The sequence below is a fragment of the Geospiza fortis genome, unplaced genomic scaffold, assembly GCF_000277835.1.
Source record: "Geospiza fortis unplaced genomic scaffold, GeoFor_1.0 scaffold196, whole genome shotgun sequence".
Lineage (NCBI taxonomy): Eukaryota > Metazoa > Chordata > Aves > Passeriformes > Thraupidae > Geospiza > Geospiza fortis.
In genome coordinates this window covers 261,099-287,511 of record NW_005054487.1, presented here as the reverse complement: position 1 = coordinate 287,511, position 26,413 = coordinate 261,099, and the positions used below count along the sequence as shown (strand labels likewise).

General features: G+C 41.0%; 1 protein-coding gene across 1 annotated transcript in view; it reads left to right on the top strand.

Moving 5' to 3' along the window:
• Positions 1-19,372, top strand: part of SYT9 (synaptotagmin 9) — a 51,554-nt gene extending 32,182 nt beyond the window's left edge. The window contains exons 4-8 of the mRNA XM_014310121.2: positions 10,796-10,916; positions 11,944-12,115; positions 12,701-12,830; positions 13,403-13,555; positions 14,558-19,372. Coding sequence (XP_014165596.2) covers positions 10,796-10,916; positions 11,944-12,115; positions 12,701-12,830; positions 13,403-13,555; positions 14,558-14,647 — 666 coding nt within the window. The 3' untranslated portion in view covers positions 14,648-19,372. The remainder of the gene's footprint in view (positions 1-10,795; positions 10,917-11,943; positions 12,116-12,700; positions 12,831-13,402; positions 13,556-14,557) is intronic.
• The last annotated feature ends 7,041 nt before the right edge of the window (positions 19,373-26,413 follow it).

The window sequence follows — 26,413 nt, the reverse complement described above, 5'->3', positions numbered from 1 at the left end:
CTTGTATTACCTTTTTAGTGGGATGAGAAGTCAAAAGGGATCAGAGAGAGACAGAGAAAAGGTGCACCAGGGGTTTCATTGGATGTGGATTTGGTATCCTGATATCACAGAGTTGTTTAGGTTGCAAAAGACCCTGCAAATGAAGCAGTCCAACCATTAACCCAGCAGTGCCAAGGCCACCACTAAACCTGTCTCTGAGTGCCACATCCCCATGTCTTCTAAAATCCTTCCAGGGGTGGGTGACCCCACCACTTCCCTGGGCAGCCTGTCCCACTCAGCAGAATTTTTAAATGATCAGACAGGGTTTGGATTAATGTTACTAAAATGATAAAGTCATTTTTGTGGTCTGTGAAGGGAGCACGGTGTATCCAAGGGGCCAGGATATAAGGGCTGCTTTGCTGCCTGTTTGCAGGGAGCAAGGCACATGTGCTTCTCCAGCTTCTGCATTCTTTACCCTGGCCACCACATCTATCCCCCTGAAATCACACCTGGACTGGAATTCCACTGCAGACAGAAAAAAATCTATCAAGAGACATCTGATTAAATGAAAAAATTATACATATCTCAGAGAAAATGTCTAGAATGGCAGGCTACTGCAGCATAGAGTTTGACATTGACTTTCTGTTTTTCAAGCACAATGCTATTTGGACTACTCGCTTTTTTTGTATCGGTTTCTGGAAAATTGTAGAGAAAACTTAGACTAATAGTAGATTTAGATTTGTGAAAATGGCCTTTCCTTATTACCCATTTTGTGACCTCAGTTTGCTAAGCCTGAGGAGCCAAGTCAGTGCAGAACACCTAATGTGAGTGTAATGACCATGTGTACATCCACAACACATTACAGCTGCTTCTGCACACTGAAAAGAACTTTTTTTTCCCCTGATACTGTGACATTCTCCATCTTTTTGCAGCATTACCCAGGTACTTAGTTTCTCTCCTCAGAGTGATGTGCTCAGAATACATGATGTAACAGACAGCTGCCTTGCACAACACAAAATGCCTGCGCTCAGAATGAAATTCACATTTTAGTGGAGCTGTACGTTCATGTGCAGCCACTGTAACTCAAGGTGGAGTGAAAGGCCAATCCATTCATTTGCATACAGATCTAGTTTAAATTGACATTTTCATTTTAACACACTAGGGGGAAAAAAACTTAACAGGCAAGACATTTTGGATTAAAACATTTTGATTAGTTAACTTCCTTTTAAAACCAGCTTCCTCCCTTGCAATTTTTCTTGGATGTATTTGAAAGTTTCATTATTAGTGGTATATGGAGATAATTGAACATATCTTTCAACTTATGTCAGAATGGAAGCAAAGGGTAACTGGCAAATAATTCATGGTAGAAATAATTTTATGCATTAGAATGGATTTGCTGCTTCATTTTCTTCAAGCTCATGTTTGCCTAGAGACACTGAACACTTAACACATAATTTAGCCTCTCCTTCACACAACAAACCAGCCTTTAGCCTTGAAACTATGGGGTGTTTTTTTCTCATCTCTTTCCATCTCTGTGATGTTCGCTACAAGTTTTCTTTTTTAATCTGCAAGGTTGGCCCCCCAGGTTAAACTGGTTTAAGGTAGTGCATACTACAATGCCATTAACCTCTGCTTCGCTTTCGTCATTTCACAAAAAATTTCACTCTTTCACAAAAAATAGAGGTCTAATACAAATCAGTAACAGCCTGTGGAAAAATTACTGGGTTTCACATGACAGATGCTGATGGACATTCATAAAAACTTTTGTCCTTAATTGAGGCAATGAATGCTTCAGAACAAATCCAGTCAGTGTCCCAATTTTCCGGATTGCAGTGTTCCACTGGTTTGTGGCACTGCCCTCTGTGAAACATTCCCTGTCTCGCCTGACCTACCTGTCCTTCCATTTCTACCTCCTTCACCTGACATCAACGCTCTTATTTTTCCCAGTGGAAGCTCCCTCCTCACTTCCTTTTGAGAAAGCACATGCCCTCCAAACACGTATTCCTGTCTAGGGCAATTTGCATTTCATTGCTATTTCCAAGCTTGTCAACATTTCTGAAGCAGCCACTGCCTTCCCTGCAGAGGGACAGGTCTGACTCAGCTCTGTGCCAGAGTGCTCCCCCTTAGAGCTTCAGGAGTGGGAAACCAAGCCCACCCTCGGGAGGCTCTGGAAGTGTCATCCCAAAGGTGTGAGCGCCGACGAGGTGGGAGAAAAGGAGAAGCCAATTTCTCCACAGCACCTTGCTTGCGAACTCATGTCTCACAGGTTATGACATTTTTATCATTTTTATGCATTCCATCATGAAGGCACAGTTATTTCCTCTACTTTTCAAGCCTTCCCTACCCTACACCCACCCACCCACCCATAAACACACCCTGCCTCCCAGCACAACCAAAATTATCCAAGGCAGCCTGGAAAACAAGGGCCAGGGCAGAAATTTTTGTATCATTGAATCTGTACTGAACTTTTCATTTTCTACAAAGTGACAAGTCATAGAATAATTTTTAAAAGGCAGTAACATTTCCAGAAACTGACATAACTTCCAGAGGAATAGTTTAATTTACAAGGAGAAACTTAAACTTCAATTAACTTTTCTCTCTGGCCAACAATGCCATCTAGCAAGCCTTCAGAACCAATTCTATACTTTTTTCCTTAAATAACTGATGAGGGAGTTACAAATTACTTCTATTAACTTTCTACAGAAGTTTCACTTTCAGAAGGCCTCATTTCTGCTTTTCCCATGAAATCAATTTCTGACACACACAAACTCGATAAGTACTACAGCTTTTGCAGTCATGTCTCTGCTAATTCTCATTAGCTCATTTCAGACTATCTCTGCCATTCATCAATTTAGTTTGGAACAAATTAAGACATTATTTCTATCTCAATGGCTACAGGATAATTCATTAGATTCACTGTTAGGCCCAGATTCAGCAAACCACTGTAGTTGTTCTGAGCTGAAAATCTGCATAAAGGATTCAAAGCCAGTAAAATCTATAGGATTTAACAACATCTATATGTTTGTTTATATATATGTTTATATCTAGGTTTCTATATATGTTTAAGAACATATGTGTATTTATATGTTTAAGAAGAGCTATGGGATAAAGTTTATCCCATGGAATGGAGGCTTTTATAAAAGGATCTTAATACAGAATATTTTACCAATAAAGTCTTAAATGATTCTCAGAACAAATATATCCTGTAAATGCATCCCAAGGATGATATGCAGCTCACCAATTGGAAAGTTTCAGTTAATCACTGCCACCTTATTTATAGGGTGTAAATGATGACAGTGGAGTTGTTGGGTCTTTAGAGAGATAAGTACATTGATTACCTACCAGAAAAGGCCTCTGTCCTTGATTCTGCTGAGGACATGGTGGCAGGAGAAAGTTATCAGTATGTTGGCACTGACTGGATTTGTTCTGGAGTTTTCATGAAGGGAAGGGCTCCGACTTTGGCTCCCACTCCCCTCATTTCTGAGGCATCTTGGATGACTGGCACAGCACAAAGTTGTGGCTGGAGAATCCTTCTTATGTGGCCTGGATTAAAGAAAAGGAGCCGTGACACAAGGATAATGGAATCAGGAGAGGAAACAACCCGAAAAACCCAAAACACAAACTCTAAAAATCCATATTAAAGTTCTTCACACTCTGAAGACAGAGGATGTGGTGTTGACTTTGTTTTTGATACTGTCTTTATAGAGAAGTTGCCAAAATGCTCAGGGAACTATGAGTGCAAAATCCAGAGTGAATTACATCAAAATCTTCAGCTTTCTCGAATTCCTTCACTGCAGTTAAAACAAGCTCCTGAATTGTTTGTTCATGTTCTTTCCCAGTAAGTGAAATCAGACATACCAAGCTCAAAAGGCTTTTTTGTCTATTTGCTTTCATTTTTTAAGAAAAGCATAAAGAAAATAAATAGAGACAATGAAATAAAATTTTTCAAAAATGAAATTACAGTGAGAAAATGGTACCCCTTGAAAATTAACTTAAAACATGAAATATAGCCTGACATTGATGTATTGAAAGAATAATTCTAAAAGATAGGCCATTCCCATTTTCTACTTACTTTACTTAATCACATCTCTGTAGATATGGATTGATTCAGGCATTAATAAATATCTCCTCTACTAGGGTTCATTTCTTTGATTTAAGATGTCATGAAAATAGAATTTTCCAGTCATATCTTTTCTATTCATCTCAAAATGTGTAATGAGAAGCAACTGGCACTCTTCTAGTCACATGCAAATTCTATTAAAATCCAACATTTCAAAAGAGTTTTTATCAGTATATATTTCTCATAGATATAACTCAAAATGACTCTGATGAAATTATAAAAAAAAAGGAGAGCTAACTTCACAAATGCTTCATATTAGATACTTTAGCTTTACTGCCATTCCCAAACAGATTATAGTCTATGGGATTTGTATAATATTTGTGTCCTGGCCGTGTTCCTTAGCAGAATTAGTATCTTATCACTCAAATCTTATTCCAGGATTCTCAACACAGGGAAGTAATTTAATAAATGTATACCCCAAAAAGCAGATAACACTACTTAAAGCATGTGTAAGTCATTTGGGCTTAACACATATACCTAGTGTACTTAACTCATCCTTGCCTTAGCTGAGTGAGCCTCCTCTGAAATAAATCCTTGCAAAATTCAAATCCCCTCATTAGCAAATATTAGAATGATGTACAGTGAAACTTATCTTGCATTGGACCAGTATCATTCCCTTAATTCCAGGAAAGATTTGGAAGGAACTAGGAATATTTTTTGTTGTTGTTGTTTAAAATGCAACTAATGCTCCTCAGCTTGGAGGGGAGAAGAAAGAGAGACTTAAATAAAATAGTGGCAATCTGTCCTTTCTGTGCAATTCAAATGGTGCCTTCTCATTCCATGGCACCTCTGCCCTGTTCCTGGTTCCCTGTGTCCTTTGCAGAGACACGTCCAGCTGCTGCAGGAGGCAGCATGCAGGGCTGCCACGGCCCTAAAACCATTTCTGCCTCAAAAACCTCTCTGCAGAGTTACTGACTCCATAGGAAATAAGCAAGGGCATCAGTGCCTGCTAAGTGCTCCAGTTAATGTTAGCTTGGTGAGATGCATAAAAATACATGTGGGCACCTCACAGCCCATAATTAGTTTTGCAACATAGCAGAAAAGTGAAAAAGTGGTGTCTGTCTTTTTATAGCTGGAGAAGGGAGGAACCTGGTATAATTGAGACATATGCTTTAATTAGAGTGGCACAGGCACTGCGTGGTGCAGGCCCATCACAGTTTCTCTGCTCCAGAAATACTAAACTCAAGTTGCCAAAGAAATGAGCACAAACCTTATGAATGCCTAACTCGAGGACAGCAAATCTCCTTCCAGATCTGAGGCAGAGGCAAAATTATATAAATTGTCTTGTTTTCTTCCATCCCCTGCTGCCTGCTTTACATAGCCATTTTCTGCACTCTAATGCATTTATGAGGAGGCAGAGGAGAGCTCTGATCCCAAATGTCATTCCCATTTTTCAGAATATCCCTAACAACCAGGTGACTTGGAGGTTTCACTGGGAAGGTTTGATCCAGCCTGAGCTGCTTAATGCAGCCTCAAAGGCATCAAAGGTGAGGCCATTTCAGTCACCATCCTCTTTGAGGTTACACATTTCCCTGTTTAATATGCTGAGTTACACTCACTGAGCAACAGCATGGAGCTGCTGACACAGTACTGGGGAGGGATTTATCCTGCAGGCTAATCTCCAGCAAAATTGAATAATTTTAAAAACTGTAAATCATGTGTGATTATAGATTAAAAGCCTACTAATGTTACTATTAGAATTCAGCATTTTCAAAGGGTTGGTTTTACAGAGGGGGAAACCTGAAATGTTTTCTGGGAAAAGCAGGAACCATAACCCTTTCAGTAGAAACCACCAAAAATTGGTAAAAAAAGATGACTTTTATAATGTATCAAGCGTTTCCACCAGGAACAGAGCAAGAAGGAAGCATAATATGAGAGGGGGGGCATGTCTCCATGCTCCTAACAGCACTCTTACTTACCTTGAGGTTTCATGGATTGTGGGATTCATCCCATTTGCAGTTTTCAGGCAAACCTTGTGATTTACACCCCTGGTTTGAACTCTCCCGGATAAGACTGGGACATTTTCAAGGAAGAAGGTTCATGCTCTTGCTCCATTGAATAAAGAGCTGCAGGAACACGGCAAGGGCTCAGAGACAAATCCAGGTGGGATTACCCTGTAAGGCACAGCTCACAACATCAAGGCATCCTGGGGCCCAAGCCTGGGGCACTGCAAAAGCAAAGCTGATCCCAATCTTGTTTCACTTTTTTTAGAATACAGAAACAGGCAGATTTGCAGATTAAAAATAAAGGCTGTGTTTCTACCTCTGAACCTGGGCAGGTTTTGAGGGCAATGGGAAAGTGGTATGTTTGTTTGAGGATATTTATTTAGTTATGCTTGCTACTGAATGGGACCAAAAGAAAAAGAATATAGAGCATGTACATATAAGTAAATTAGCATTTCAATTTAATTATCTTCTGATTATTTTCTTTTGAGTTACTAATAAAAGTGACCAGCCTCTAGGTCTGGTTATATTAGGGCTGTCACAGTTGCACTGTAACATGCCCAGTATGCTATTTCAACCACACTGAATGAGGTTAGGCACAAATTTGGAAAGTACAACGTGCATGACTTGATAACCTACACTATTCATGAAATCTTCTCCTAAGCAGGAATTCCAAAATGCCTCTGGTAATGCCTGTAGTGCCACGTTTTGTGGAGCGTACACAGTAATGCCTAAGCCCTCAATTCAAACAGGAACTAATCCTTGCAGGAGATCCTGCCCTCTATCCTTGTTAATTCTGTTCCTCAAAGTGATTTCTTGCTAATACAGCACACCTTTAGTGACAATCCGTGGCTTAAGCTGTGTAGCTCAGTGATTCTAAACTTGTGAGGATGTGCACTAATCCTCTCTGTGCTCTGACACGTTGGCTTTGGCTGTTAGAAAGCTGCATTTGCAGGAAAGGCCTGTGTTTGCTGGGTGTGAGGGTCACGCCTGTGACAGAGCATGGTGCCTGCATCCCCCCAGAGAGATGGACACACTCTGCAGATTCTGGGGGGCTGTGCCCGTGAAGCAGCAGCCCAAAGACCTGGGATTGCAGGCAAAATTAAAAATGGCCGACAGGCCCACAGCAGCTCAAAGCTACACAGCCATGAACCAGTGTGCTACAGAGCCATATTTGCAGTTTGTAGAGCGATTGCAAGATGCCTTAGAAAGACAGATAGTAAATAAAGAAGCCAAAGAACAAATAATACCTCAATCAGCCAGAGATAGTGCTAAGGAAGAGCTGTCAGCTTTCCCATGTCGGCTGGAGTCAGGATTCTGTTTTTAGGCCTTTGGCTGCTGTTTCACCACCACGGGGAGCAGTCAGAGTTTGTGGGGCTCTCTGAAGAGCATTCCCTCATTAAACCTTTCTAACTCATTCCCTACAATTTAAAATGAAAGTGTGAGCAGATAGGGCCTCTTTTTGAGACTGAGAGAAGGATTTACATGGCAAAAGGTGTTTCTTCCTTGCTGCTGCCTGCAAGCTGCCCTTCAGTCACATTCTCAGGCATTGGCTTGTGAATAGACCATCTCACAATCATCTGTGGCCTATTGCTGCAACACCTACAATTGTGCAACTGGAAAACACTAAATAAACCACAGGCTCTTTTTCCAGTATAACTCTGGTTTTTTCCCATATACTATCCAGTGCAGTTTTTCAAGAAGTATTAATAAAGTACTATTATATATTATATATATAACACATATATATTATATATATGTATATTATATCACAGTATTTGCTAAAAAAAAAAAACTTCACTGTGCAGGTGACAATTATTTTTCAGTTGTAAGGCAAAGCTTGTGGGTAAGTATGTTATGGCCTAATTCCTAATACTGCATTCAACACATGTGATCCATTCTTTTCCTAAGCAGTTCATTTGTGCAGTTATATTTGCAGGGTTTGACTCTTCAGGTTGTTCTGTGCAGGGATGGGAGTGGGACTCTGTGATCCTTGAGGGTCCCTTCCAAATCAGGACATTCTGTGATTCTCTGATTTTTCTTGGCATCTGTATTCAATTCCTAAAACAGTTGTATAATAATTCATTTACATACAAACTTTTTGATAAAAACTGGATAAAAATTTTTTAAATTTTCATTCAGGATGATCAAGTCTGGAGTGGAAACTTCTGTATTTGGCAGTGGCAGTAAATTTACAGTACTCACAGAATGAATTCCTAGACACCACGTGGAGCACTGGAGTTGAATGTGGAATATTCAGTATGGAATATGGCTCTGAATTTTGTATTCAGACACACAAAACATATCTGCATCAAGTAATAATGTACTGAGTGTCTAACATAATATAGTACAAAATATGTAAGAAGGATATTCTGCAATACAGATATGAAATAGATATATATTTCAGTGGTGCATACGTCAGTTGTTGTTTACTGAAGTACCTCCATGATTACATAAAATCCAAAATACTGTGTCAGTACATTCTGAAACATTTGAAATCAAACCTACCCCTATCCGATAAAGATGAACTGCAAAGTGCTACAAAATAAATTACAGAAAAGTTATGTAAAATCCCCAATCAGTCCATATTTATGCATACAAATATGCCACAGCTGACAATATTGAAGTATGCCAAGATACACAGTTAAAACAACAGATGCCTGATGGGCTCCTTTGTGGTCAGGGAAAACCTGACTGATTCAACAACACTGTCTTCTAAAGGGCAGTGACCAATTCAGGAAAAACAGCCTATCAGTATTGGCAAGAGTGACAAATTCCCAAAAGATGGCTTCAGTCGATAATATCTTTAAATGGCTTATGAAATTCTGGTCCCCTCAGAGGTGCAGCACAAGAATTTCACAGCTACGAATCTCAGCCCCTCAGAGCTGGGGAAGTACATTTACATGTTGGAAGTTGCTCTCACACTGGGAAGGACAAGGAAAACTTTGCTTCCTGTTTTCCTGGTTATAGGTATCAAGCTCCAGCTGATCACTGGGAAAACCTCAGAGGTCAGTTATTTTCCTGTAATGATAAGGGCAGGTGTTAGCCAAGAGAAATTTCTGCTGGATGTGCTGCCACCTCTTTAACCTGTAGGACTTCTCACAGCATCCCAAGCAGCTTTGATCCTCCCACCAAGTGAGTCTGTGGCACAATTTGTTGCAGCAGGTTTGCTTCCAAGTGGGAGCTATCAAGAGGCACTAAACAGCCTGAGTCACAGCAGCTACCTCGATATTGTCCCAGCCTTTATTAACTTTTCAGCCACCCTGAAACACTGATCTTCAGAATGGAAAAGGTGATAAGGTTAAAAGCTGGTTATTCCTGACAAATGGCCCATAATATCAGCCTTTTCCTTCTTTGACTGCCTCTCTTAAATAACAGCACAAGGAAAGGACTCATTTTGAGTGACTGTACCTGTTGGGTTTTTTCTTTGAACAAGCTGCAAGCTAAAGCAAAGGTGCCTCTCTTGAGCAAGGGGGTGGACTGAGCAGAATTCCCTTCTGACACAACGTTTTTCTACAGCTTTTTCTACTTTTTTCTACAGTTCTACAGCAACTCTTTCTGTCCTGCTCGTGTCCCCTGGAGTGACACAGTGACTGCACAGGCTCTGGGCAGCAGCTGCCTCAGACACAAACCTGTGCTAGGGGCTCCTTCCAGGTAATTTTATTTCCTTCTATGTCACCCACCACCCTTCAGCTTTTGGTGACTGACAGAGAAGGAACCAGCTTGGGAAAGATGAGAAGCTATTGCACAAAGCTAAGTAAGCAAAATAAACATACCCCACATCAGCTGCATTTCCATTCCCTAGAAAACCTGGAACGTGGCTTGGAATTGCTAATTTCAAGGATCAGGTAATTTTTTTTTCCAGTCAAGAATGAAATATTAAGTTACAGGAAGCAGGTCTGTGAAAGTGTGGATTCACTGCTCAGTCAAAAAAATGCAAATGAAATCAAAGAAATCATTTAATGCAATCCTTCCTTTGATATTTTCTTAAAGAAAGAGCTAGATTTCCCTCTTAAAAAATAGTGATGATTTGTAACTGCAAACAGGGTTTGCAAATTTTCTAGTATTTTTTCTGGAACCCTGATGCCATCAACACAGGAAAGGGTTGCAATTTATTCTATCAGTGAAACAGATGGATAAATCTACTTAAGGGAGCTTGTCTGTGTGAGGCACAGGACGTTGTTGCTGTTGTTATTATTGTAATTATTATGATCAACAATTAATAATAACCCTTACTCTTCTTCTGGTGGAGACTGTCCCATTGCCATAGACACTTCAGACCTGTCACACCAGAGTTCATGCAAACTTAAGAGTTGGAAGAAGCTTTGTCCTGCCCAAACCGTGGAGTTTTTTTCTGTGACTGTCTCTGTGGGTTTCCTCCTGCAGAGCAGAGAGAAAGGCACAGACATTTGTGGCTGCTTGTCAGTGAAAGAGGCAAATCACTAAAATACATAAAACAGAACATAGGTTTTCCAGTCCCTCACAGGGCAACTCATAATTTGAATGTGTGTCATCTCCAAGGACTGAGTGCTAGAAACTATAACCTCATTTACCCTGGAGAACTTTGGTGGTCTAGCAACAGAGTGACTTGAATTTTGTATGCACATGGATGGCTGGTTTTTTCAGATATGTTTCAGAATGAGAATTCAGCTTTTACTGCAGATCCCCAAAGGTATATTTTTGTCTTTAAATCCTGCTAGGAGTAGAAAAATTGTTAATATTTCTTCACATCATCTTTCTTTTCTTGGAACAGGATAACGTGGATCTTGGTGACCTTATGTTTTCGCTCTGCTACCTTCCAACAGCTGGTAGACTAACTATTACAATAATAAAGGCAAGAAATCTAAAGGCAATGGATATCACAGGAGCATCAGGTAGGAATGAATTTAATGCTCAGTGTGGGTTTCTGTCCCATTTCCCTCCCAAGACACAGAATTCAACACTCTCAGATCCCAGAATGGTCATTGAGAGGGGTGTGGTTTTACTGTGAGCTCTCCTTGAGTACAGGAGTTGATGAGAAATAAATAACGCATATTAGTTCGCTTAGATCCAAGCAACAGTTTAAAACAATTTGCTCTCTCAGAAAGAGTGCAAGATTATTTCCAATGCCACTCTAATTGAGAGTAAAACAAGCTGGCCAAAATGCATTCCCAGCACTGGGAATTTGTTTGTACAGCAGACTGTTACAGCTGTGACACAGAGGCAGACTGGCCCTCTCTGACAGTCCCCAAAAGCCACTGAGCCAGTTCTGCTGTTGCTGGCATATGGAGAAAGTGGTGGCCGTCCCAGAATCCTTTCAGCAACCCTTTCAAAAGCCCACAATAAAAAGTATAAACATAAATAAGATTTAATAGATTACTTTTAAATACTAGCAGGGTGTTGTAGAGCTCAGAAAGGACCTACAAAGAAATAGCTTTCTTTTCTGATACATTCAGGAGTTTAAAAATAATTATAATTCTCTTGAGAAATATAAGCCACTAATTGTTGCACTCTGAATTGTATTTAACCATACATCAGTAAATCCCATTGTGAAAAACATTGTCATCTTCTGTCTGTCCTACAAATCTAACAAGTAATTAGGCTGCTATAAATAGGCTGATACACAGGCTGTGTATAAAATAGTCATGTCTAACATGCTTCAGTGGATATTTTAATACCCTTTGAGCAGTTGGTACACAACAAGAAGCTTCTTGAACCTATAAAGTTCATTATGAGCAGTCAACCAGGTAAAGCTTTCAAAGCTGCACTGCCTCCCATGCATTCCATGGTGACAGAGAAGCTCCAATTCCAGTCAGGTCCAGGAGATTAATCCTGCAAGCAGGTATGGGCACACAAGAAGTCTCCCTTCACTTCCCATTTGCATTTGTCAAAAAATCAACATTGTTCTTATGACCCACACAGATCCCTACGTGAAGGTTTCTTTAATGTGTGAAGGAAGGCGGCTAAAGAAAAGGAAAACTTCCACCAAGAGGAACACTCTAAATCCCGTTTACAATGAAGCCATAGTCTTTGACGTCCCTCCAGAAAACATTGACCAAATTAACTTGTCGATAGCTGTTATGGATTATGACCGGTGAGATGCCTGTAGCTGTCAAATATTGGCTGATAGAGTCTTGCACGCTGGATTTGCACCCAGAAAGAAAGTTACTAATTTTTTTTTTTCCCTGTAAGCGGGGAATTTATGTCAGGTTGAGCTTGGTAGAAGTCTCCAAATTTTTTGTTTTGCCAGGCAGAACTTCCTTACTAAATTTTAAAGTATAGATTTGCTTCCATAACTGACATCAGTAAGCTGCAGATGTGTTTAGCAGAACTGAGGTAACTGGGCATTTAAGCACTGATGTTCAGTTTGTACATTTATGCTAAGCCTTTACATACACACGCTCCATTTATGAAGTTGTGTCTTAGAGCCTGTTTGCCTTTGCAGCTAATTACAGAACACAGGCAAAGAACCTTTTGTGTGCTACAAGGGGGGAAATATCAAATTGTTCTGAGCAGTGGGAAGTGCAAAGGGCAAGCCTACATATTTCCTAGTGCTTTGTGTTCTCCAGGCAAGAATTAATCCTAAAACCCCACGGTTAACATTTCTGATGAAATATGCAACTGGTGTGGTTCCAAAGGTAAAATTTTAAGAAAAAAATATTATGGACCATTTTCACAGTGTAGGTCACAATGAGGTCATTGGAGTTTGTCAAGTAGGCAACGATGCAGAGAGTCTAGGTCGCGACCACTGGAACGAAATGCTCTCGTACCCTCGGAAGCCCATCGCTCACTGGCATCCTCTTGTGGAGGTAAGGCTCTGATTTATTGCTTCCCCCTTGCAGTGATCAGAAATGTGCTCCCACACGGCTTTAGAAGTTGGATAAAATTTTATGAGCAAGCCCTAGATCCGCGCACATGAGGTAAATCCTAGAAAAGGGTTTGGAAACGCTTTAAAGTTGAAATGTGACACACAGGTTAAGTCTGCTCCTTTCAATTTTCGGGAGACAGAAGGTAATTGTTGTCTGTAATATACAGTCATGAAAACACCAAACATTATACACTTGATTGAGGGTTTGGTTTTGCTTTTGAAATAAGATCTTGGGTAACTTCCACTGTTAATTGATATAAAGAAATGGACCTTGTTTACAGAACAATCAAGACCTTTTTTTTATATACAACAACTTAATTTGACTTCTTTTCTTGTAACGATATGTCATCCATGGCACTAGCACATCTCAAAGGATGCCTAACTGCAGTGACAAAAATATTTAAGTGTCTTTGGAGATCTGAGGCGCTCATAAGAAGCGACACAATCAGAAAAGCTTTTCAAGGTTCCTATGGCTTTTTTTTTGTTTTGTTTTGTTTTGTTTTTTGTCTTTAGGGCCCTATTCAGCTGGAATGTTATGAAGGTCTTCTGCGCTTGGATGGCTGCCGAAGAGGCTTCCTCACCCTTTTAACCTATTCAGCAGAAATTTTTCCTGTTGAACTCTTTCTTAGCCATATCCTCAGGGGCTATTCCACAGAGTCCAGTGGGGTAAAGATGTCCTTTTAATCCCTCTGTCTAATCCTCTCCCCAATACAGGCAACACTAATCCTGATTCATGAGACACAGAAATTCATCAAAGATCGAACTAAATTGCTTCCTAAAGTTACCATGACTTGCTCCCATTGTTGCTCTCACTGGCTGAGTCAGGCAGTGCTCCCAGTCAAAGGGAAGTACCTTGTTTATGAACAGCTCCAGAGCTATCCTCAGTGTTGAAAGACAGGAAAGAGCACAGTGCCCATGTGAAGCCAGGAGTGATGCTGTGGGCACTAATAGTTGGAGGCAGGCAGTTCACAGCCCCTCTGAGCTTACTTCCTGCGCCAGAGTGCAGCTGTGCTACCACAGTGCCACTGAAGGTTTCCCTGCTTGGTTCTGAGCACCGGCCATAGGCAGTCCCAGAAAAGATTGCCAGGCATTAGGAAGATGTTGCAAGCTGGGAAGAATCCCACAGTCTTGTCCTGTGTCCATAAGGAATTGTGTTTCCTGGTGCCACAGCAGCACAGGCTGAGCAGGGAGTGCCCACGGGCTGTGGGGCAGGAGGAAGGCTCCATGCCTTCTCACCACAGCTGCTGCCAGCAGTGGGGCAGCTCTGCCCAGGTGCTTGTGCCCCCAGTGACAGGGTAGGTGCTGGCTGAAGTGCCACGCTTGAAATGCTGACCTGGGCACTTGAGAGCTCTCTGCTGCAGCCAGGTGTTGGCAGGAATGTCCTGACACAGCACACGAGGTGTGGTGTGAGGGTTACTGTCACCCAGAGCACAAGTGTCTCTTAGCAGAAGAGACATCCTTGTCTACATCCTTATATCCAACCTGTCTTCCCTCTTTGATAAATTTCATTGCAGCCAGAGCCCACAATTAGGTTTTGACAGCTGTTCCCTTTTCACAGGCATCCTGTTCTTTTCATACATGCCTGGCTAACTTCTTTAGATTTCATTGCTGTGGATTGCTTCTCATGTCACTGAAAACTAAACAGAGACATATGTTTTTCCTTCCCAGGAATCAAGTGGGGGAGGGTGTCCAGCGCATCCAGGCTGTGCAGAGAAATACATACACAGCATATCATTTTGGTTCCTGAATCAGGATTAGACTCAGCGAGAGCTTCTGGAACCTCTGTGGCCACAGCCATAGGACCCTGAATATTTGCTGAATAGGACCCTCAGTCTTCTACTGTGTGAAGAGCTATTGGTTTCAAACAGCGTGATGTTATCCACTTGTAGCATTAATTCTCCAGCTGACACTACTGCTACTGATAGATTATTTGTATGGTCGTAAGCATTACCCAAATTCGAGTCATCATTTCTGTTCAGTAGAATAACCCAGGTTTACAAGCAAAATGATAGCAATGTAAACCAACAAATATGGGAAGCAGCAACAAATATTGTCCTTGTACTTGCAAAAAAGGTGCAGTATTGTGAATGATTAGCTTTCTAAGTATTCTTTTTCAAGAATGATTGCCATCAGATTCTTATTTTTTGATGACAAGTTGCGTCCTCAGTCTCAGCTGGTGCCTCCTTTCACCTGACGTGAAAACAAATTAATATGGTTCCTTGCAGAAATCTTCAAATCTGAAAAACTGTAAAAAAAGTTCTGCTGGGTGAGAACAAGATGCATATGGTATTTGTAATGACAGCATGTTCTTTGAGAAAGGAGATAACCATCTGTATAACATGGAGGTTGTTAGTCCTCAACCTTTGTGGATGATTTTCCAGTCAACATTTCTGAGTCGTGTCCACGACACTGCAAACTGTTGGAAGTGTGTCCCGGGTGGCAATGCTGGATCATGCAAACAAACACACACACATGCCCCATGTCATCTGAAAATGCTGTTCCAAATATATAGTGCCTGTGAAGACTTCCTTTACTATTTGTGGTAGAGTTAGCAGGGCTGGTTTACATGGTGGTATATTGTATATTCCGACAAATTCTGACCATTAAAAGAAAATGAATCAAAGCACTGCATTTTGTCACGTAATGAAATTTGTACCCCAAAGCAGGAGACCCTGGAATAAATTTTTCACCACTCATTTAGCCATGCATGGAGTTCTCTCATCGTCCAGTGTCTTCTACAGAGAACTTGACTCACATCTTTACATGGGAACTTTTTGTTTAAAAGATGCAAATGCAAAGTATGGATGTTTTATACAATACAGCTGTCTGCTGTGTAATTACAGAGAGGGAGCCCTGGTCATTAGATAGAGTTCAGACAAGTTTATGTGCACACACATTGCTTCACATCTTGCATGTGATGAGTGTTCACCAAGCATTTTGGACCTGCAACTCTGCTGACACAAATATGCATGCACAGATTTGAAGAAATATCTAAAATTTTGGCCTCAAGTCTAAAAAATTAGTTTTATATCCTATCAATGAGGATCTTCCACAAAACCAGAATTACTTGTGGGTAAAGAATGTCCTGGAACTTGCAGGAGATCTTGGATCTGCTGTAAATGTATGCTGCAGGTATAAATCAGAGTTCCTGTGGGCACAGTGCTTTTCAAAAATCTCTTGCCATGCCATGGGGAATACAGCTACCACCGGCAAGGGTGTACCTGCCCAGGAGTCACTGAGGGGAGATGGGCCTGAGGAAAGGAGGAGGAGCTCCTCCTCGGAGTGGAGTTCTCTGATTTCCTGGACAAATCATTCTACATTGCATCTCTGCCTGGAATGCAGAGCAGGCATGCTTCCCACTGCAATATTAGCAACAGAAACTGCTGGGAAGGGGAAAACACCTACACAGCAGGCTCCATTTGTGTCCATGGAAAAGTGCAGGAGCCTTTCTAGGATTTGTCCCCAGCAGCTCAAAGGGACATCAGCTGAAAAGTGGTATTATTATAATTGCCAGTGGGTTGCAGTTCTTCTGTTTTATTACGATGCTCAGTTTACTTAATGCATCAAAAGAATTATTTTGAACGGAGTTCTACTAAAACAGGGAAAGAAATCTCTGTGACAGTGAGCATTTAAAGTGGAATCCAGCAGACTTCAAAGGCTTATAATGAATAAAACCCCCTAAATTTATTGAATTCTCCTAATTTTTGCTCATGACTTGCAAACTGTCACTCAGGCTGTGGCATTACTATGTGCTTTTTACAAATACCTGCCTTATCATAGTAGTGCATCTATGGAGTGATAGATATTTTCTATATTTGGATACTTCACTCTTCACCTTTATACTCAGCCAGTGATATTCCCTAGACCCTAAATATTTTTCTGTTCTGGTTCTGGTTGGCCAGTAGACTGCTGCTGTCTTTGGGCTGTATTAGAATAATACCAGAGCCTGCTGGAAGGACCAGAGGATAGATAATTCTGCTACAAACCCAGGGCAAGCTGTGGTCCCAATGCTGCTCAGTCTTTCTTCTCTGAGCTGTGATTCTCGGTTGTAATCACCAGTAGACTCACAAGAATGATTTCAAAGCTGAAACCCTCATTTATTTTCTTATTTGCTGTGAATGCATTATTACACTGTGTGACAACTATCATAACTCTGAAATAGAAAAGAGAATTGCTTAGAAATGCATCTCAGCAAGATTTTAATCCCATTTTGCTCTTTAACAATGTGCTATTAAATTCTTACCTCTAGTTTTCCGTAACAAGCCTCTGTGTCAGGTGCTGTTCTGTGACAAAGCAGTGAGTGGCAATGGGAAAACCTTCAGAGTTACTGACAGTGAGGCCGAGTACCTTGGCCTGATATTCCCGTGACAAAACACTCGCAGCACAACTCCTCTGCAGCTCAGTGCTCAGATATCTCCTTATCTGCTTCCACTGAAATCACAAGACATTAAAAGCATTTCTGTTTTCTTTTGTTTTGCTTTCCCCTGCAAATAGCCCTGGCAGTGGATAAGCAAACAGTCATCTCAATCTGGGGAAGCAGGGACTACCAGAACAGAAAAACAATATGTAGCATAAAAGGCCCAGTGTTAAAATTGTTCTTACCAGCCATTGCATGGCTCAGTTTTCCATGCCAGCAGATCCATAAAACACAGAAGCAGCATGTGTGAGACAGTTGTTACATAAAGGTACAATTCAATTGCTCATAGGGGAACTCCTGGATCAATACAAAATGAAACAACAGCAAAGGACAATGCAAAAGAATGGGAAAAAGAGGTTATTTTAGCCCACCCTTCCTGGCTTGAGGGGATGGTTGCTGAGGGGGCTTTTGGGTTGTTTTTATTCTTTGGTTTGGTTTGGTTTGGTTTGGTTTGGTTTGATTTGGTTTAGTTTGGTTTCTTTCATGTGTTTTAAACACCAAGCATGGTATGTAGCTATATTAACATGAGCACCCAAAGCCAGGGACATAAGAGATATATTGATTTACATGCTTATCACCTAGCAACATTCCAGCGCTGAGGGGACATGTCTGCAACTGAAATAAAAAATAGCTGAAAACTCTTTTGGTTTAAAAGTAACAAACAATAAACGGGGACCAGGAAATTCAGTTGAAAAATCTGTTTGACCCAGCTAGAAATCCATCAGAAATGACTTTGTTGTTAATACATTTTGTTTGAACAGAAGGAAGTGAAAAAAGCCGATCAGGTGACTCCCTCTGAAGTGTCATTGATGAAATGCTTTTTTCCCCTTAGAACAGTGCATTGCCAAATGATTGCATCTCAGTATCAAGAGAGAAAACAATGGATCTCTTATCTAGTAGGAAAAAAAAATCATATAGTGAGAGTAATCCACAACACTGTAGAATTTAACAGCAGCCCCCTGTGCTGCAGAAAAGGGCAGTGGGACAGACTTGGTGACCCTGGATCTTGCTGCAATTAGTGCCACCATGATTGAAGGTGACAGCCTGGCAGCGTGTGCGCCAGGTGCCAGCTGTATTCCAGCGGCGCCCAAGGCCAGGCAGCTCCAGGAGTTGTGCTCACAGCTCTTTTCCCACACAGTGGGTTGGGCAAGGAACCCCAGCTGGGAGTTCTCCAGGGCCCTGCATTCCCTGGGAGCACATCCATCCCCAGGGCCCTGCATTCCCTGGGAGCACACCCATCCCCAGGGCCCTGCATTTCCCTGGGAGGCACACCCATCCCCAGGGCCCTGCATTCCCTGGGAGCACACCCATCTCCAGGGCCCTGCATTTCCCTGGGAGCACACCCATCCCCAGGGCCCTGCATTTCCCTGGGAGCACACCCATCCCCAGGGCCCTGCATTTCCCTGGGAGCACACCCATCTCCAGGGCCCTGCATTCCCTGGGAGCACACCCATCTCCCTGGAGGCACGCAGAGAGGGGCGGCAGCGCTGCCCGCCATGGAAGGCATCGCACGTGGCACACAGGGGGAGGTGACGGGAGATGCAAACACCTGGGCTCTTCATTTGCTCCTCTGTTTTCTCTGGGCTCTTTAGTTCCTCCTCCTTTCTGCTCAAACATAGACGTTGTAAAACTGAGGTGTTTTACTCGGTTGCATGCTGGCCAGCTGCCATCCTCGATACCCGTTGCAAAGGTGTGTGAAGAGAGGTGTGTTGTTTTTTTGGTATCCTTTTGGTTTTGGTAGCACATCAACATTGTACTATACTTTATTATTTCTTGTTCAATAAGTAGTCCTGGTATCTCTATGTTTCATGTCTAATTTTGGAGAGCAGGGCCATACCTGTATCGAGGCTCTCTCAATTAGGTGGGCATTTTGTTTGTTTAGTAGAAATAATGCATGATTCTTTTCGCAGTGATGGTTTGAGGGACAAAGAAATTCTTAATTTTGTAATATGTATTACAATCTTCTGAACACAAGTAAAAATGTACTGTGATTTATTTCTATAAATCTAGTCTGAACAAATAAGTTTCGATCTTAATAAAAACTGTAAGAAATTGTGCAATTGTAATTTATTACTATTTTGTATTTAATAAATATTAAAGTTCAATTCATTATTCAGAAAGACAGAAAACACTTTGGAAATGTTTTTGCTCAGTTTTTCTCCACAGATAACATGTTTTGATAAAGTACATGAGACCAGAGAGAAAAAGCTTTCAATTTTACAGAACTCACACATAATTTAGGAGTTTGGATACTGAAACCTCCTCAGTTTCATCCCATGTCCACAGTCATCATGGCAGAAAGATTATTTGACATGTCAGTGGTGAATCTCATCTGTGTTTCATATTAAGAAGAAAATCAAGAAGCTAGAGAAGTGCTTCTATCAAGTGACATTGTGTTAAATTACCAAAATTAGTAATTACATTGGCATGCTGGCAAAATTAGCAGTCCTCCTGTCAACACCTGACATGTAGCTCCAGGAAATTCTGAGAGGTTCCCTGGCAGAACCAGCTTCTCAGGAGGAAAAAATCCTAAGGAAAGGATTTTTCATAAAAAGATGTCTGCGACACACTGCCAGTAGAAATAACTTCCAAGTGGTGTCTAGATATGTGCCTGACAGATTTTCATTTTAATTGTCAACTGGTGGTATTATTATTATTGTTGTTGTTGTTGTTGTTGTTTTTTACTTCTGATACCTGCTGGTTTGCCTCCTCCTATCCTCAAAGTCTTTCCCTCACCCTGTTTCCCTCCGTGGTTCTTACTGGACAGATGGGTTCAGCTGTTCTCATTCCTCACACGTGAGTTCTCCCAGCGAGCCCAGGCCCAGCAGACCAGGCTGGTAACGAGCTGCTTCAGCCTTTACTCACATTTCATCTGCCACTCACCTCACAGCAAGAACATCTTCATTACAAAGGTGTGGATTTGCTCTTCAGGTAACAGTCCAAAATCGTAGGGACATCAGGACTGCTGCAGGATGTGAGGACATGATGGAATTAAGTTGCCAGTTTTCAATTCAATGAGTTAATAGTAATGGCCAGGCCTGAAACACCTTTGATGAATGCTGCAAAATCCAAGGTGACAGCAAATCACAAAATCAATAGCTACTCATGTCTGTTCCTAAAGACATCAAACATTTGGTGTCTGCAGGTGTTTGAATAAGTATCTTAATAAAATGTTTGAGGCCATAACACAGCCTGAAATGTCAGAACATTCTGACACCTGTCTAATGTAATGTTCAGCCACACAGAGAGCAAACAGACAAGTGAGAGAGCTGTGTTTATAAAAGGAGCTACCAGAGGATTCGGGGGAACAGACACAACAATCCAAATGGCAACAATTAAATGAGAAATATCTTCTGGAATTTTTATTTAAACCAAAGGCACTGCAAACTCTAATGCTGCTGTCCTTAAGAGAAAGGATGTCTAAAGAAAGGAGATTTGCACTTACAGCTCTGTATTAATTTCCTTTCCCCTTTGGCACCTGAAAAAACCAAAAAGAAAGCTGTAAATCATTATTGGTTTTGGGTGCCTGAGTAAACCCCACATTTCAGGGTTTAAGAGGAGTCAGCAGCACTTCCAGCACTTCAGTGTACAAAAGACCCTGGATTCAGTGCTGACAATGCCTGGCTCCTCACAGAAGTAAAGCACCTCATGTTTCCCAGAGTATGGCATTATCTTGTTCCAAAACTGCATTATTTCTCTTACCCAGACTCCCCTCACACCCTGTTACATGAATGGCTTTCCCAGTTTGCTAACAAGCCTCAGTTTTAATCTGTGTGCTCTGTTTGCAGGGCAAGGTGGTGGCAGATGCAGGGAGCAGCTCCCACCAGGGTCAAACCTCCCAATCAGGAAACAATTCATCCCTTCTTTTCCACATCCAATGCCTGCAAACAAAACCTGAACTTTCTGACACAGAAGATTTAATGCAAAACATCAAAAAAAAAAATTATTCCACCCTGAACCATTCGTGCTCCATGACATTGACCCCAGCTCTCTATATTATTATTATCATAATAATGCATACAATATCATAATAAGACATACAGTATTCTCACAGCAATTCGTGTGTGACTCCACCTTACCTCTGTTTAATTCACCACCTTTCTGCCTCAAGTGTTCCAGCAGTGGTTTTGTGTTTGTTTTGAATTTCCTAGTAAGTACCAAGGGTGTGCTGCAGACTGTGCCTAAAATAGCATCTGGTTTGTAATTACTGCCTGGAACCTAAATACAAAAGCCTGTTGCTCCATGAAAAGATACAATTATTGAAAAGATCTTTTATGCATGGTTTGTCTGCATGCTCAACCATCAATTAAATCATTACCATCTAATCCTGCTCATAAATGGAATTGCACAGATTCCCAAATTCCTGAACCTACAAAAATTTGTTTCCAAGTGAAAAATTACCATGCTTATTGAAGAACTAAAGGAAAGCATAATTCCTCTATGGAGACTGGAGCTCCAAGCAGAGCCTTTTATCTCTTTTCTTCAGGGAAGGCTATACAATCACCAAGTTGTTAATTGAGGGGCAAAAGCCATTCTGGTTTAGCCACTGCAGGTACGTGGGATAAAAGGTAATTGATCCCAAACCTATTTTCTGGGTACCAATCTACACCTGCCATCACAACCTCAGTCTGGCAGCACAGCCTTTTTGGTCCACAATTTTGCCCAGACATCCCAATTTTGACTTTCAATATTTTTATTTTTTTCCCTGCAACCAGACACACACATCAGACACTCAGAAAACTTTTGAGCTTTCTTCATTCTCATCTGCTTACCAAAGGAACAGGACAGGAGAGGGGGTGCACAAACACACATTTTTGTGCTGCCCAGGGCAGTGTGTCAGGCAAAATCCAAGGACTGGTGTGTATTTCAAGAGCTTAAACAAATCCTTGGTATCCTCTTGATCTCCTTCCACCTACTGGCACAGTTCCTGTGCCAAGTGTGACAGCTCTGGAGCAGAATTGTGCCAGGGATGCTGTGCAGGGAGAACTCAGTGTTCCCTCTTGGGGCTCCTGGGGAAAGAACCAGCAGAGTGAGAGCAGGAGGAGCTCACCCTCCCCTGGTGGGACTCTGGAGCCTCCACAGTGCCTGGGAGCTGATGGACAAGCTGTGGGGGACCTTCAGTTTCCAGGGTTTTCCCTTCTGCTGCTGGGAAAATTTCCCTTATCTGTCTTTCATGCAGATTATCTCTGACACAAAGACTTCTTTTCCCCCAGTGTGAAGATTTCTGCATCCCCCTGCTGCTGGCTGTGCTTACATTGCAGTAATTCTGAGTAATGTCAGGCATGGATGTAAAAGAATGTCCCATTTCCAGTAATGTAAAGGAATGCCCCATTTATCTCCAGTAATGTAAAGGAATGCCCCATTCCCAGTAAAGTAAAGGAATGCCCCATTTATCTCCAGTAAGAACCAGCAGGCCTCAGTTGGTAATCAGTTTGTAATTAGGAGGCTGCTCTCTCAGGTTAAGGTACTGTAAAGTTCCAGGGAATTTTTAAGCTATTCACAGCACTCTGGTGCCAATAAACTAGGAAAATATAGAGTCCTAAAAATACCCTCATGTAAACATATCAGAAATGGAAATCCAGACAAAATAGAAATCCATCTAGAAATCCAGTGGTGTCTTCTACACATGAAAATGGTGAGACTTTGCAATATTTAATTTGAGGCTACCTGACCAAGTGAGTTTGCAGTGCTTCCCTTGATCTATCTTTAAATCACAGTCCAGGTAATCCTTTAAACAAATTCTCCTTCAGGTTGTAATTTTTCATTCAATAAAGTCATAAATACCTTTTCCAACATCCTGGTGTCAGGAGTGGTGGGCATCACTCCTGATTATGCAGAGGAAGCTGAACAAGCCCAGTCAAGGAAGATGACTTTCTTCTATCATGAATTCTCACATCATTCACTGTGTCTCTGGAAAAAGCCCTGTGGTGGCTTTAGGAAGGTGAAGGTTTGGGTTTTACTGAAGTGGATGGATGAATTCCAGTATCACTGTGGACAAAAGAATGCAATCTGATATGAGTATTTTGCCTTCAGTCCCTGACATTTCCTTCTGTACTGCCTACTCTGGGCATTCCTCATGTGTGCCTTGGTTTGTTTTCTGGAAATAAAAGCATTTCCCTTAAGCCAATAAAATGAAAAACACAGGACATATCCTGGGAAGTGCTAAGAAAAGTACAGTGTAGATCTATTTCTCATCTCCAAAATAATCTTACTTCATACATCCTTTTGCAAGTAATTTCATCCTTCCTTTGCCCTCCTGTAACTCCTTTGGCTGCACGTACATAGAAGGTTTTCCCTGGGTATTTCTATTTTTCATTAGAAGTGGATTTCTCCTTCAGACACGTAGAATTTATTCAAAAGGTGTCCCACTAATCATATCTTCTCTAGAAAAAATGTATTTCAAAGGATCAACCATTTATTTCATCTTCTGAGCAAGAAGCATCATTGCCCTTGCTCCTGCCTAATGCAGCAGGAAATGTCCCCCAGAATGACACCTGCACAGGATGAATAATAAAAGAATACTAAAATAATAAAATAATTTCTTAATAATAAATTATAAATAAATAAATAAAATAAATCCTAAAAATACTTGGAAATTTATAAAACAAAATGCAATGGTTTTTTTGGAGAATTTGTGTCATTTTATGATATTTCCTGCATAACTTGTTATTATTTTAGCAAGACCTGCCACTGTACAGTCAGGAACATCCAGGGCTGTTTCCTCTCTCTTGTATTTCCAGCAGACTTCTGGTCAGCTGCAGTCCAAGGCTTTTTCTGTATTTTGTTCATTATCTTTTTCATGTAACATATAACTGGCTATCCAGGTGTTCTTCAGACACTGATTCTGCACATCCAGTTCTGATAAGTTACTTAAATCCTTGTCATCTCACAGATCTAATCCTTCCCCAAATCTCACAAAAATGTATAAACACTGAAAGATTCAAACCTGCAGCTTTGGATTTGGGCAACTAAATTCCATCCAAATGCTTTTGCTTCGCCTTTAAATGCATTCTGGCTTTTAATCACACAAAGTTTCACTTTTTTTGTTCATCAGTGTCATGTGTTCAGAATTTTTCCTTACAGTGAAGGTAGAACCAAGACACTGGGTGAGCCTCCCAGCTTTCACTTTGCTTCTGAGAAAGTGTCTGGAAAAATCAGAATGTTCAGGATGAGAGAGTAAATTAACTCACCCGTATTAGTTGTGTTTAGACTTCAGGAGATTTTTTCCTGCGGCCTTCACGTGCTCTATGATTTTTGAATTTGTGACTTCTAATAAACTTTGCCCTTTCTGTTGGTATATTTAGAATTTCCTGCGGTTTTGGGTGTCTGGTGGAGCTCACGTGGCAGATTCCAGGCAGTGCTGTGACCTGGTCTTTGAGATGGCAGAATTACAGCCCTCCCTTCAGATTTAATTTTTGGAGACCTTCTGGCCATCTGCTGAGGAGCCACAAAGTGCTGCTGACTCCATCCCGTCTCTGAGGGAAGCTTTCCCCTGGGTTTTCTGGAAGGTTCTTAGTCCAGACTGACCTGGAGTCTCTGCCTTTCAAGCTGTTGCTGCTCCCAAACTGCAGCAAACAATTCCTGCTACAGCTTTACACTGTGATTTAAGCTCTGGGTTTGCATGGCCCAGTCCCTCCTTTTGCACATAATCCAGCACAGGAAGGCATCAGTGCAGTCCCTCAGTGACTCATTAAAATATTTTAATCAAGTTTTAGTGCACTTTTCATGCAAAGAGTGACTGCACGATGCTATCTCGGTAAAAACAAAATCAGAAACCAACAACAAAATCCCAAATAAAAAAAATGTTTTAAGTAAGCTCCAAGTTCATGAAAGAACAATCTATTCTGCCCTCTTTTAATTCAGGTATAATCAGCTTTCTGGCCTGTTCTTGTGTTTAATAACACTACTGGGAATATTGCCATTGACTACAATGAGGAAAAATAAAACCTGGTTTAATAGATGCTTCAGCTTATAAAATAATAACCCAACAAGTTCCTTAACATGGTTTTGCTTAACCTGTTCATTTCTTTTCATACCTAAAATGCAAGGTCCAGAACACATAGGAAATTAACAAAGGAGTGCAGTGCTTCTTTTTGTTCAGTATTAAAAAGCTAAATCCTCATTAAAAGATATTATTAAGTTGTGTGAATCACCCTTATTGGAGGGATATGTCACAGCCATGGGAAGAAGCAGAGTGACTGGATGGTAGCAAAGAATTCATGTTGTCTGTCAGGCCCATTATGAGCCACGGGGAATTTCTGCCACCTCACAATTTTAACCTTTCAACATCTGTGTCGGAATCATGGAATCATAGAATTCATAGAACTATAGGATGGTTTGTGTTGGAAGGGGCCTGAAAGATCAACCAGTTCCAAGCTCAGGGCCCAATCCAGCCTGGCCTTGGGCACTTCCAGGGATGGAAGGAGCAGCCACAGCTTCTCTGTGTCAGTGCCTCACCACCCTCACAGTAAAGATTTATTCCTAAAATCCCATCTAACCTTGCCCTCTGTCAGTTTAAAGCCATTACTGCTTGTCCTGTCACTATAGACCCTGGCAAAGAGCCCGTCTCCACTTTCTTGTAGCCCCTTTGGGCACAGGAGGGCTGCTGGAAGGTCTCCCTGGAGTCTGGATGTAAAAATAAAATACACAAACATTAAAAAAAAATTAAAAGTATGTTTCTATAGTTGTAATTAAAGATATACCTTAAGTAAGTAAAAATCTAAATTAAGATAGTGAAAAGTTTATAATGTAGAAATGTAATTATATAAAGTAAGCCAAGAGTTTAAAAGTTATAATAGAAATATATATGTATATGTTCAACAACAACCTATTAAATAAAAGTATCTGCAATACAGCAAAATTAAGTAAAAGTGATAAATTAAAAAAGAAAAACTTTATAACATCTATCCATTAAACTAGAAAGTTATATATTATCTTATAACAAAACACTTATAACTACTTTAAACTATAACCAACAACTTACTCCTTTAAAATCTCACATCCTCTAAAACTAATGTTTATCTAAGCAATAAATCATGCTTAAGCCAACAATGGTCCCATTCCTTCATTAAAAACAACAATAATACCTGTGGAAACTGCGCTGCACC